We start from the raw sequence: 12,662 nt of genomic DNA, 5'->3' as shown, positions 1-12,662 counted from the left end.
GGAGGAGGAGGAAGGGCAAACACAAGAAGTTGAAAATGGCAGAGGAGACAGGAAAATGGAGCAAAGAAAGAGATGTGCATGAAAACAGAATAAGTGAGGTGACGGTGAGAGACAATAACGGGGAAGAACAACATAAACAGCATATAAAATGACAAAAAACTGGGAGAGGGTGCAGCGAAGATAGTGTGAATAAGATTTGTTTAGAATGTGACATAAAACACAAAATGGTGGATTTCACATTAATCTACCCAATCTTACCAGTGCCTCGTTGGCCATGTGAGCCTCATCCTGCAGCTGGATCAACCTCCTCTCCAGCTCGTCTCTGGCTCTCTCTGCCTCCTCTCGCAGCTGCTTCTCCCTCTGCAGGCGCTGCCTCTCTACCTGAACACACACGAGTAGAGTTTGGATGAGACAAAGAGGATATGGCGGGAAATATGGTCAATAAATGAAAGAAACAGAATAAACAATAGATGGAATATGGATGAACATCCTATGGACAAAGGGATCTGATAGAAGACAATGACTTATCTTGCTGCGTACAGCTCCTAATATTGGCATATCAGTAGTAGAAACATTTGAGTGGTAATTTGGCTGACAACTTTTGACAACTTTGTTTTGCCAATGTCAGTACCTGTTTTCTGGCCCTCTCCTCTCTGGCCTGAGCCTTCATCTGCTGCACTTCAAGCGAATCCACGCGCCGCCGCCGCATGAACAGATCATGGTTCCCTATACACAGCTGGAGGATCTGCACGAGAGAAACAAAACCGAGAAACATGATTCTTCACTTTGACTTAGAAAAAGTTGTTTTGTCTGTGGCTAGCAAATATTAACTTTCTGCCAGCCACTTCAACAGTCTCAAATCCATTATTAGGGTCCAGGCAGCTAAGCTGCAGCTAAGTCACAATGGGGTGTCACAATAAGCATTTGAATTTTAAAAACTTTAAAAATACCTACAAAATCAACAGTACATGCTACAGTTTTGAAACTTTCACCAAAGTGTAGCCCCAATACTGTTGAAACTTTAGTCCACTTAAACTCATTACAAATTATGAAGTCCATCACTTAGTTTTTTCCAAAACCTGTAAAACTTATAAAACCTATCTCCTCCCACAATTTTGCTCAATCGTCACCAAACTTGCTAAAGAGCATCTTCAGACCGTCCTCCACAAAACTTGTTTCTCTGATTTTTGATTTATCAAAAATTAAGCCTACAGTGCATCAACATGTTTGACTGTAAACAGTACTGTAAACATATACTATCAAATTCTTGCTAAATACATTTTCAATCTTCCTGAAAAAAATTGAGAATATTTTGGAGTCATGGTTAATGAAGTTTGGCAAATATCAGAATTTTATCTCAAAAACTGAATTTTTGAGAACATTTTGAATTCTGCTCTCATGGGAACAACTGGATTCAATGTAAGACTGGCATTTTTAAACATCAGATTTTCTCTTATGAAGCAAAACACTTAGAGTTCAAACAAATCACCAACATTTCCATGCTGTCAAGATGCAATTTATGTATTATCAGATTTTGGTTCAGGTAACAGAATTTCTGACATTTTGACCATTTTTGAAATCTGCCTTGACAACAGCTGCCCGGACAGTGACTCCCTGAGTCGACAAATGAAGCTACACAGCAGGTCTCACTTCTTGGTGCCAGGGGTTGTGGGTTCGAAATCCAGCAAGGGTGATGATGAGGATGACAGATCAAAATGTCAGATGTCCTCAACATGAAACACAAGACAATTGTCCTGATGGTGGCATCACAGCAAGCCTCTAAATTAAATAAAAACAAATAGCTTGGACCGGACCATGGATGAAAGCTAACCAAATTTTGCACAAAGGTCCAGTCCCATGCCAGATTACCTCAACTGTAAACTCAAGCCAATAGTCCTGATGGTGACTCTACAGCAAGCGTCTAAAGTTAAAACTTTGAAAATTCGTAACAAATCAACCCGCTAAAACTTCACACTTTCATCAAACTGTAGCCCCAATACCAAAGAAACTTTTGTACATTTAAACCTATTAAAAATGATGAAGTCCATCACTCTGTTTTTTTTAAACTGTAAAACTTCTCTAAAAACCTTCTCCTCCCACAATTTTTGCCTACAGTGCATGAAAATGTTTGACTGTGAAAACTACTGTAAACATATACCTGCAAATTGATAAATAAATCTTCAATGTTCATGAAAAAATTGAACATTTTTTAGAGTCATGGTAGATGATGTTTAACAAATATCAGAATTTTAACAAAAAAAATGTTTAGGTTACATTTTTGAGAACATTTTGAATTCTGCTCTCATGTGAATAATTGCAGTCAATGCAAGCAGCATTTTTAAACATCAGTTATTTACTTATGGAGCAAATCAATCATTTTTAAAAACAAATTACCAACATCTCCATGCTGCAACATGTGTATTTTCAGATTTTTGTCTTGATAACTGAATTTTTTACAGTGGTTTCAAATCTGAATGCACAACAGTGAATCGCTTACTCAATTTGTGAAGCCACTGTTGTATTGCCACTTTCCAATTAGCTCAGAGCGATAGATGACAGTGTTTGGTTCTAGAAGTTGTGAGTTCAAGCCTCAAGTGGTCCAAAATGAACATTGTTGTCAACTGTCTTGTCTTCCTATTCTCCTGTTTGTTGCTCAGAATTGCCTAAATTTGTTTTAGGAAGTGGTCAGACCATGGCCTAAACTATCTGCACCAGCTAGTCAAGGATGACAATTTGAAAACCTTCGCACAGTTGAAAAATGAATTTGATCTCCCTAGGACAGACTTCTTCAGATATCTGCAGTTGAGATCTTTTCTGATGACACACAAAGATTGGGGAAAACTTAAAAGATCTACCCCTATAGAAAAGTTTCTCATTTCACAAATAAGTCATGGAGATAAGAAAATAATTAGTAAATTATATAATATATTCTTATCAACAAATGTGCATAACTCTGAACACATAAGATTGAGGTGGGAGGCGGAGATGAACAAAAACATATCACTCGACACTTGGAAGGAGATATGTACTGAAGCACACCTTGCCACAAACTCGAACACATGGAAGGAATTTAAGTGGAAAGTAGTTACCAGGTTCTTCAGAACACCAGCAATAACATCTAAGATGGGACCAGCACTTGGTAGCTCATGTTGGAGGAACTGCGGCACTGAGAATGCTAATCACACCCATATATTCTTGTTGTGTCCCAAATTGAGCCTATTCTGGAAGGATGTTTTTGATGCTCTCAGAGAGGTTTTCAAACGGGATATTCCACACACCCCTATAATAACATTATTGGGAGCAATTCCTGAGGGTATAGAAGGTAGGGATGTGAAATATCTCTTAAACATTTTGCTCACAGCAGCATTAAAATGTATAACCATCAGGTGGCTAAAGCCAGATCCTCCTACTTACAATGTATGGATCCAGAAAATATGGGACATTTACCAGATGGAGCAAATTACATATTCATTAAGACTTCAAAAACCTATTTTTATTAAACGATGGAAACCTGTCATAGCTCTGCTAATACAATAAGTTTGTAGCATTAGACTCTTGATCAAGTACACACATCACACATCACCATCGCATCATGTAATTTGATACCTAGAGTGGATTTCTTTCCCTCTCATTTAATTATTTCTTTATTTATTTTATTAATGAATTCCTTTAACAATATTGCCATTCTTTGTATTATATTCCATAATTTATCTTCCTTTACCTTTTTTTTTTTTTTGCCTCTTTCTCTTACTCTGGATCTGTGTAATTGATTTTATGTTTTATATGATGTTTTGTTGCGCTGCTTTAAAAATGTACATAACAGGGGAATGAATATGTCGTGTTGTCAAAATAAATAAAAATTAAGTTCTAAAAAAAAAAGAATTGCCTAAATTTGCCAAAAATAGCCCGGACCCGACCCATCGCTGCACAGCAGCTATAATTTTGCCTTGTTTTTCAATCTCAGTGGAACTCACCAACTTGTTGACTCTCAGCCGTGAGGAGTTGAACTTGAAAACGTTGGTTTTCTTGTCCAGAGGTTTGATGGTAAACTGAAGAATGAGGACAGGAACACCAGATTGTTTTGATTAAACCATGAAAGAAAAAAAGACATCTGTAGGGGCTGGGAAATAACCTGCAAATCTATGTTACAATGCTGACAAAGACATTTTCCAATACTGAAGAACTAAACAAAAAAATATTAATATAATTAAAAAAAAGCAGTAAACGTGTTATAAAACCTTAAGTTAAAACACAGAGCTACATTTCTTTTGAATTCTTATTTGCTTTCGAACAATATAAATACCTGAAACTTATAATATAACACAAAATTCTAAAAAGCACCATTCTAGTAGCAAACCTCTGACTGTCCTACTAAGCTTTAAAATGAAGCATAACCCCATAACCCTAAGTTGAGATGCTGTAAAAAATATAAAAGACAATTGTGATAATTTGCTCATTCTTTTTACTCAAAGTAAAAAGACAATATATTTATGTTAGGAAACAAGGTGGGACAATGTCAACAATAGACTGGAAACATTGTGAATAAAAACAGTGGTTTCACTGGTAACAGCTGACATTATCATGATTGGGTATGAAAGGGGCGTCTTTAAAATGCTCAGCTATTCACACGCAAGGCTGGGGCGAGGCTCAACACATTTACAAATAATAACATTATTTATATTTTACAGTGTCCCAACTTTCTAGGAATTGAGGTTTTCCCAACAGCAGATTCTCCCACCTCCTTGTCGCTGTAGGAGATGTTGCGGATCTCATTCCAAGGGAAGGAGCACTTGGGTGTCAGCCTATTGTCGGGCTCGTAGATGTGCAGACCCAGGGCGTCCACTCCCAGAAGAAGATCGGTTCCCTTTTTATTCTAAAACGCATTGGGAGAGTAAACAAAGCTTTTCTTTCTAGCTGTCTGTTCAGGGACACCAGCTAGCAGCTGTGGGAACACCCCTGCAGCCAACATTCAATTCTACCTGCTTCACACAGAAGTGGCATTGTGGTGGCTCTGCTTGCCAAAACAATTTGTTCAGGCTGAGCTGAACAATGCCAGTTGAGGGGTTTTATATGCAGTCTGGGCTTGTTTACTTGAAAAGTAATGCTACAGTGAATTACTTAAGCTGAGGCTGACTTGTTGGTGGTATTTTAAAAATATCTCAGCCTTTACGAGAGTGCGTTGATCAAGGCCAGCTCAAGTGATATTGTAGGAGTTGTTACAGGTTATTTTCTATCTATGAATCACCTGGAAAAGATCCGGTGCCAATAAGAAGCCCTTGACATACCCAAAACATACAAATGTTTGAAATTTGTGCAACAGCCAAATAACAGACTCAACTTAGGGATAATTTAGAACAACAGAGCCAGACTGCTACTCCCCAACTTCATTTCATAACACCACAGTGAAATTGACACGCCTGCTAATCTCTCATATTGGCTTACTTTGTAAAGATATAGCGAAGCGGCATTGGCTCACCCTGATTAAAAAGTAATTGACGCCATACATGTCCAGGTCCTGAGCTATTTTTAAATACTCCATCTCAGCTTCATCCCTGGTTCAAAGGCAGACAGAGAGAAAAAGAGATTGAGAGGGATCCAAGGGAATGGTGAAGAGAGGGAGGGAAGGGTAGGAGGAAAGGAGGTGCAGAAGTGGAGAGAAAAACGAGATCAGACCTTGTTTTCCTCAGCTTGTGTGTGTAGCATCTGTCATATTGTGTGATCTATAAAAACTCTGCCACAGAGCTCTTTCGAGGGTGAATACATAAGCACAGTACTGACACAAAACACAACGATAATTCGCTAACAGGCTTTAGAGGTCATGCTTGATGGAAAAGAAAACTTATTCTGATGCCTCCAAGTCTCTGAACACTTTGAAGGAGAGGAAACAAATGCATCAAACTCTTCTCTTCCCCTTTGCAGCCTGGTTGGCAGATCTGTTGTGATTTCAGGGTCAACTCAGCAAAAACAGTACATTAGCATACTTTGATGGTTGAGGAGAAATCAGGGCATGCTTCCGCCTAAACTTTTAATAACTTGCTGTTTGATATGGGTGGTTGGGAAATTGATGATTTAAGCTTCATCAAAGTTTTAACAGGCAAGAGAGCATTGTGCCAAGTAAACAAAATCTAAACTAGGTTTGATGCAGAGTACATTCCGACTTCAGAGTGTCGAATTTAAATGTTAATGCTTGATTGATGCTGTGGAAGAGTAACGCATTAGGGTTGCACTCCATAAAAAATAAATAAAAGATGCAATGGATAGTCGGGCAGTTACTTTGATTTTGTGCTAACATCAGTTTTTCAAGAATCAATTTCTTATCTGGTTTGGAAGGAACATGAGCCAAAATAAATCAGAAATAAACTTTTAACTGTATTGGGGCTGGACATCAAATCTTGATACTGTTAGCTGAGAATATTCGTTGATATTATGGAGAATCAAAAATTGTTAAATAAATACCAAGGCCCCACACAGAATTAACTAGTCAGATTTGCTAACATTTGCTAATTTCCACTAAATGCAAAGTACAGCTGAGGCTGATGGGATTGTTATTAGTTTCTTTGGGTATGTGGTCATTAACCAATGCACTGGAGAAATTAAATTCTTGTCCTGGGAAAATCTGGGATCACCAAAGTTATTACAATTCATCTTGACTGAATCATGCATGAATGACTATACAGAATTCCATGGCAATCCATTTAATAGCTATTGAGACAATGCTCTTTAAGTAACAAATGCAATCCTTGTGATGGCACAGGAGAGAAAGTAAGTGGATCACAAAAGTTGTGGATCACATGGATGGAAGCAGGAGACCACTCCCATCAGGGAGACATTTCATCAAAGGATAGAGGCTTTTCCTTTAATTTGTCATTTGTCTGTATCTTCAAGAAACCATGAATGTATGTAATATATGTCATGATAATCAATCCTACAATATACCAAAACCAAGCTAAGCGGTACCAAGCTGTACTTACATCAGAGGACCCGTGACCGCCCTCCTGTGCCCCCACTACACTGCATCACTTACTAAACAATTGAAATGCTAAAGGTGTGAGGACCACCAACTCTCCACACTCTCCACTGGGGTTCAAAGGGTTACTGATCAGCACTGGTGACTCAATTACTTTTTACAAGTGCAGAGGGTTTGTTGGCTTTTAGCACTCACTTTCCAGCCCGGAACTCCCCACCCACGGGAGTTTTAAGACTCTCTACATCCCTCAGTTACACCCTATCCACTTTTAAGTTAGCTCAGCTTAGTGGTGGCGCAAAGTGCAACATCAAAACAACTGACTCTCATTCTCGTGTCTTTTTAGATTTATGAAAGCAATTACGGCAGTGTAATTTTTATACTGCAGCTCACTAAATGGTCCTCTTTTGAAAAATAGCGAAATGGATTGTGCTTCTCTTGTGAAAATATATGTAATTACACCTAACTGATGAGTTACAGGCTGTGGTATGTCGTGGTGTTGATGTATTTTCTGGCCAAAAACAGACGTTAAAATGTTTATCCAATGGATTCATTAATGCTACTTTAAAAAACCTCCCCTCTAGAAAACAACTTTTATGTGGCTCTTTTTGCCTCTCTCCACCAAAATGGACTTCAGCTTTGCATAAAACATTTCTTGCGGAACCAAGTTTTTAAGCACATCATATGTGAACTTAAAACTGAAATTTGCTGATGACAGTGGAACTTCACAGTGGTACAGTTCAATGCAGCTGTTCCTTTTACCTCGTCCTGCCCCTGTGCTCCGCATAACACGCTGTGATCCTCTCCTCCCACATTTCTGCAGTCATCTGGTACAAGTTAATCACCTAAAATGGAGAAATATCCATGAATGTGCGGAGAAAATACAGTACACGCTGAAGTGCCTCATATTGCAGTGTAGGTACGGGCTTTGTTAAGAGAAATATGTAAACATCTTCCCTCATGAATGGCAATGTATGACAATAAAGCCTTGTTAGTAAGTAAATCCAGGTGTCACTCACCCTCTTTGGCAGGAGTTCCTCCTCAGCTAGGAAGCCAGGTTTGTGGACATTGGGGTCGTAGTCTCCGTACTGTAAAATAGAGCAAAAATGCCAAGAGGATTAAAATCACTCTTAACTAATGGCTGATATCCACCTTTCCTCCAATAACAGGCTGGACTATTCCTCTCCTGGGAGCTGTTCTTGATGAAACTACATTGCCTGTAAGAAAAGGGTGTCTCGGAGAATGAATGGAGGCTGGTCTGCCATTGTGTCATTAACGTGCACCGCACACCCAGTGGCCCAGTTGTTGGAAGACGGAGTAAATGATGCTATTAGAGATATCTCTGAGAGAACCAAGGCTGATCACTTATCACAGAGTGGGATACAAATTATATCATGCACGTTTGGAGAGAGATACGGATGGATTAGGCATGACTGAGTGGCTGTGGGGAATTTCCTCTGGGCTGCTGTAAAACTAGTGGAGGGGACATGAATTACACATGTAGCTACAAATTAAGAAGTATGCTATTACTGTAGACTGATACAACTAGGTAAAATAGAATGTTTGCCTGTATGTATGTTCTGCTGTATGTGCTGTGCATGTTTTTCTAATACAGTCGTAAATATCCAGTTGCACCACTCCTTGGCAGTGTGATTATTGTTATTTTGTTGTTAAATTATTAGTTTAAATTACTACAGGTAATTTAGGTAAGCAATCTTTGTATATTTAAAGCCCTTTCACCTTTTTCCACAGTACTGCTGGAGCACTGAGGTAGTCCAGAGACAAATTTGTGTCAAAATTAGACAAATGTACAAATAGAGAAGCTGAGATCTACTCTTTAGAGCTCACTGAAAATATAAAACAGAACCTGATGTCCCTTTATTGATTATGTGGATAAACTATCCTTCCAAGCAATCTAAGGTCATGTGATTCTACATGAGCTGATGAATCTGTAAAATATTTCTTCTCCTCTCAGTTCATCCATCTCCTACACTTCACTAATATTTTTGCTTATTTGTTTATTATTGCAATTGATGATAATACTATAATGCTGTCTTGCCATATTGTATGAGAAATTAATAAATGAAGTGTTAAAAAATATTAGACAAATGTCAAATCTAACTTTTTACATTTTAGGCCTCATACCCAATCCCCACCCACATCTGGTTCAAACTGTTTGTATGAGATTCACAAGACATTCCTTACAGATGTACATACTTCCTACTGGCGAATCTTTTGAGTATGAATGCTATCCTTGGATCAAAGTAATGTTTTTTTAGAAGAAGCATTCTCATCTTTGACACCAAAAAGTGGTACCTTATCCTCTTGTCATGGCTTTCAATCTCTGTAACTATCAACCTCTTTGCTTGTACCCTGGTGGAAAATAGGTGATCTAAAAACACTCATTCCCCATATTACAACTGAGGTTTAACAAACTTTAAAAAAGAAAAGAAAAGAAAAAACTCTCTGGTGCTGCTCAGGTGCCATTGTAAATGCACTTCAAATATCAACAACACAACTAAAAAAGGAAGGGACTGCAAACCAAATCACATACTTTGCTGTTATATGACATTGGGTGTTGAGGAAAATACATCGTTAAGTGGTAAAACAGTGACAACAGATCACAACTGCAATTTAAAGCACATCTGTTGCTTTACGTTTGCACACAACAAATCAGCAGCTTTTGACAATGCATGTGGCTCGAATAAACAAATTCTATAGCTGCGTTGTTTTGTTGTGTAGGGTTAATTTATTATGTTGATTAATTGGATTTCATTTTTGTGCACACCAGTCTATAAACAGTACTTAACAGACCTGAATTTAATAAGCTCACCACACAGAGGAGAACAGCAGCGCAGTGGCCAACAGAGTGGAGAAGCAGAGGGCCATTTAATTAGATCCTTTCCCTTCAATTTTCAAAGTTTCCACTCCCAGAGTTCCTCACCTGTTTATTTGTTACTGCTTCATAATTGATAACAAATAGACTTATAGAGGTTTTGTGGAACCAACTGAGGTTTAGCTCAGGTAGAGACAGAGTGGCATGACTGACAGTGACAGTGTCCCAGATGCTTTCTAAGTACATATCTATCTTCTATCTATTATTTCAGATAACCCCAAAGTGACAGCAACGGTTATGTGTCACTATTTTCACTTGACAATTATCAACAACTGCACAACGGTGACCACGGACTAAAAGATACCAGCATATTGTGTTCAATAGTTTCTAAAATTAGGAAATGTATTTCTCACAGTCCAGTCAGTTTGAAGAAAATCGATTTTCAGTACAGTTGTGAGAAAGTTTTTTTCATATCTAGCCAAGAAAACACATTCTCACCAATAAAGGGCATTATTGCTGTGTAACAGGCAAACTAGACTTTTTTCTGGTTAGCTTTGGTTAGGCTACTAACCATGCAACATGGAAGGCTACGAGCAAACTAAAGGCTTTACAAATTGCGCAACGTGTCGGAAATGTTTTTAGTGTCTCAGTAAATATTAACTGGAATGCCATGAAATTTGGTACAGGCATTCGTGAACCGTAACCTTGCTTTTCCCCCAGCCATCAGATCAAAGTTGCCCAATATTGAATTACCTACAAAACTAATAACATTCCTATAAGCCTCAGCTGTTCTTTATGTTTCTTGCTAATTACTAAAAGTCAGCATGCGAACACACAAAGATGAGGAGCTTGATAAACATTACATCTGGTCAAAGTTAGCATTTAGCTTACAAAACTAGTTTAACTTGTTTAATAACTGTTAATTCCTTTTTCATGTAGCCCATGTGGACTACAAATTTACAGTTAATGTAAGAACAGATAACATCATTAAACAACAATAAGAACAAAGAAATCACCTGCTTTCATACAGACACTTACAAATGATCTGGGTGAAACTGAAAGAGTCTCACCAGCTGGTGGAAAATTGGCTGTTTTTGCTAATTTTCTCTTCATGTTTCTACGTCTCACTGTCTCTTGTGCCAATGCTGGCTCACCTACGCTGATATGGACAACAACATTATCACAGTTGAGTCAGGCGAGGGAGGCAGGATTTACATCAAGGCAAAGCCGACAAATTCCAATGAGTATTAAATAACATATTTTGTGTTCCAGATTGAAACCGAGAAGTGCAACTCCATTAAGGCTCACATGCTGTGAGGTAAGAAAAACACCTTTAAAAACTCAGTGAGTCCCACCTTTGTCATCCATGCCTATTAGCTTGTCATAACCCTCCCCACTTAGCCTGACACGCAACACCCTGTTGTGGTGTTGACCTCACACCCTACTAAACCTCCCTGGCAGAGTGACTCCCTCTGCATTTTTTCCAGAGCAACCGTTTCTTGATATTCCCTTTCGACATCTCCTTGTACCACTGCACCCGCTCAGCATACAAAGGAGGAGGTAGTGAAACCTCTGCAGAGCCACAGAGGCTAAACTGTTGGCTCATAGAGCGTAGAAAATTACCCTTAGAAAAGTTAGTACGGCTTTTAAATATGATGAATTTGAACATTTTATATCAGCAAAGTATTGTTCTCACATGTTGGAAATTTTATTGATTTTCTTTAAACCAGTGCAGGCTGTGATGTATATTAACCTCTACCTTTTTTGTGGAGGACAGTCACCGTGGGATCCTACTGCATAGTTATGTATCTCTGTTTAAGTTCCCAGGCAAAACACTTAAAAAGAAGTCAGTCAGAGCATTTGTGTGCAAAGAAATTCCTCCACTATTCCTAACTTCTATTATCCCTCATTCATGCACTCTGTAACTCATACAAGGTAATGGTAGCTTTTATGGCTTCCGACTGTGTTTGTAATGAATAATATGTCACTCTTTCCTCCGACCAGAAACAGATTACACACACTGATTCTGGGTGCAACTGTCTGTATCTTAAAAGAGCTATGATTCACTTTGTTTAGAGAAAAAAATATTTCAAATATTAATGCCTACTTGTAATACACCTTTACTTTCTCCTTATTGCCTTCTTCAGGCTGGCTTAATCATGATTTAAGATAAGCAAAAGTACGCAAGTGTATCCCACTGTGTGATATACTCAACTTCACGGGTTATACTGTGGTACTGCACAAAAACAACTCATGACCAGAAAAGGGAAAGGAAAATTATTGCCAAAAACCTCTCAGCAGCTGCACTGCTAAACAAGTACTTGTCTCCTTTTTAAAACGCCGATTTACTCCCATTGGCTCTAATCGAAGCGGACTGCTGATTAAATGAAAACAGATTGTGGCCCCATATTTTTTTGCTGTTTCCCGATCGAGGGTGCTGACAGCGTAGAGAGGAAGTCTCAAGCTCATTTGCTGATTTTTCTTTATCCACACAGGCTCTTTTAACCTAGGCCATTTAAATTGGCATGGGAAAGGCAAGTCTCTAAGGGCTCCTGGCCAAATCTTTGCGGTAGACCTCCAGCCTCACCAGACCCTGTCCGCCTGTCAAAAAGCTGCACCTCACTCTCCCTATCTTTTTCAAGGGGATTTGAGAGATGGGATCCTTCAACCAAAACCATTCAGATCGCCTAAGGTTTATTAGGGTGGCTTTTTCCTGTGGAGTGATTTCCATGGACTCCAGGTAACTTATTTGATCCTAAACCAATAAATCAATGGAGGTTTTTATACAGCATCTTGCATACAGAATAATGGATTTTATAGCTCAACGTGCACTTAATTGAATGCTAAATAATGAAAGCACAC

The 12,662-nt window shown here is 38.6% G+C and overlaps 1 protein-coding gene across 2 annotated transcripts in view; it reads right to left on the bottom strand.

The window, feature by feature from the left end:
* The window catches only part of nf2a (NF2, moesin-ezrin-radixin like (MERLIN) tumor suppressor a), a 31,521-nt gene that overhangs the window by 11,370 nt on the left and 7,489 nt on the right, over positions 1-12,662 (bottom strand). The window contains exons 5-11 of one of the 2 annotated variants that reach the window (XM_030418060.1): positions 7,984-8,052; positions 7,727-7,809; positions 5,477-5,552; positions 4,739-4,873; positions 3,975-4,049; positions 632-745; positions 259-381 (exon numbers count right to left, since the gene is read on the bottom strand). In XM_030418060.1, the coding sequence (XP_030273920.1) occupies positions 259-381; positions 632-745; positions 3,975-4,049; positions 4,739-4,873; positions 5,477-5,552; positions 7,727-7,809; positions 7,984-8,052 (675 nt within the window). The remainder of the gene's footprint in view (positions 1-258; positions 382-631; positions 746-3,974; positions 4,050-4,738; positions 4,874-5,476; positions 5,553-7,726; positions 7,810-7,983; positions 8,053-12,662) is intronic. The other variant, XM_030418061.1, reaches the window with a different exon arrangement.

Source organism: Sparus aurata, chromosome 5, assembly GCF_900880675.1.
Source record: "Sparus aurata chromosome 5, fSpaAur1.1, whole genome shotgun sequence".
Classification (NCBI taxonomy): domain Eukaryota; kingdom Metazoa; phylum Chordata; class Actinopteri; order Spariformes; family Sparidae; genus Sparus; species Sparus aurata.
The sequence above is the reverse complement of the archived record's forward strand: the minus strand, read 5'-3'. Positions and strand labels throughout refer to the sequence as shown.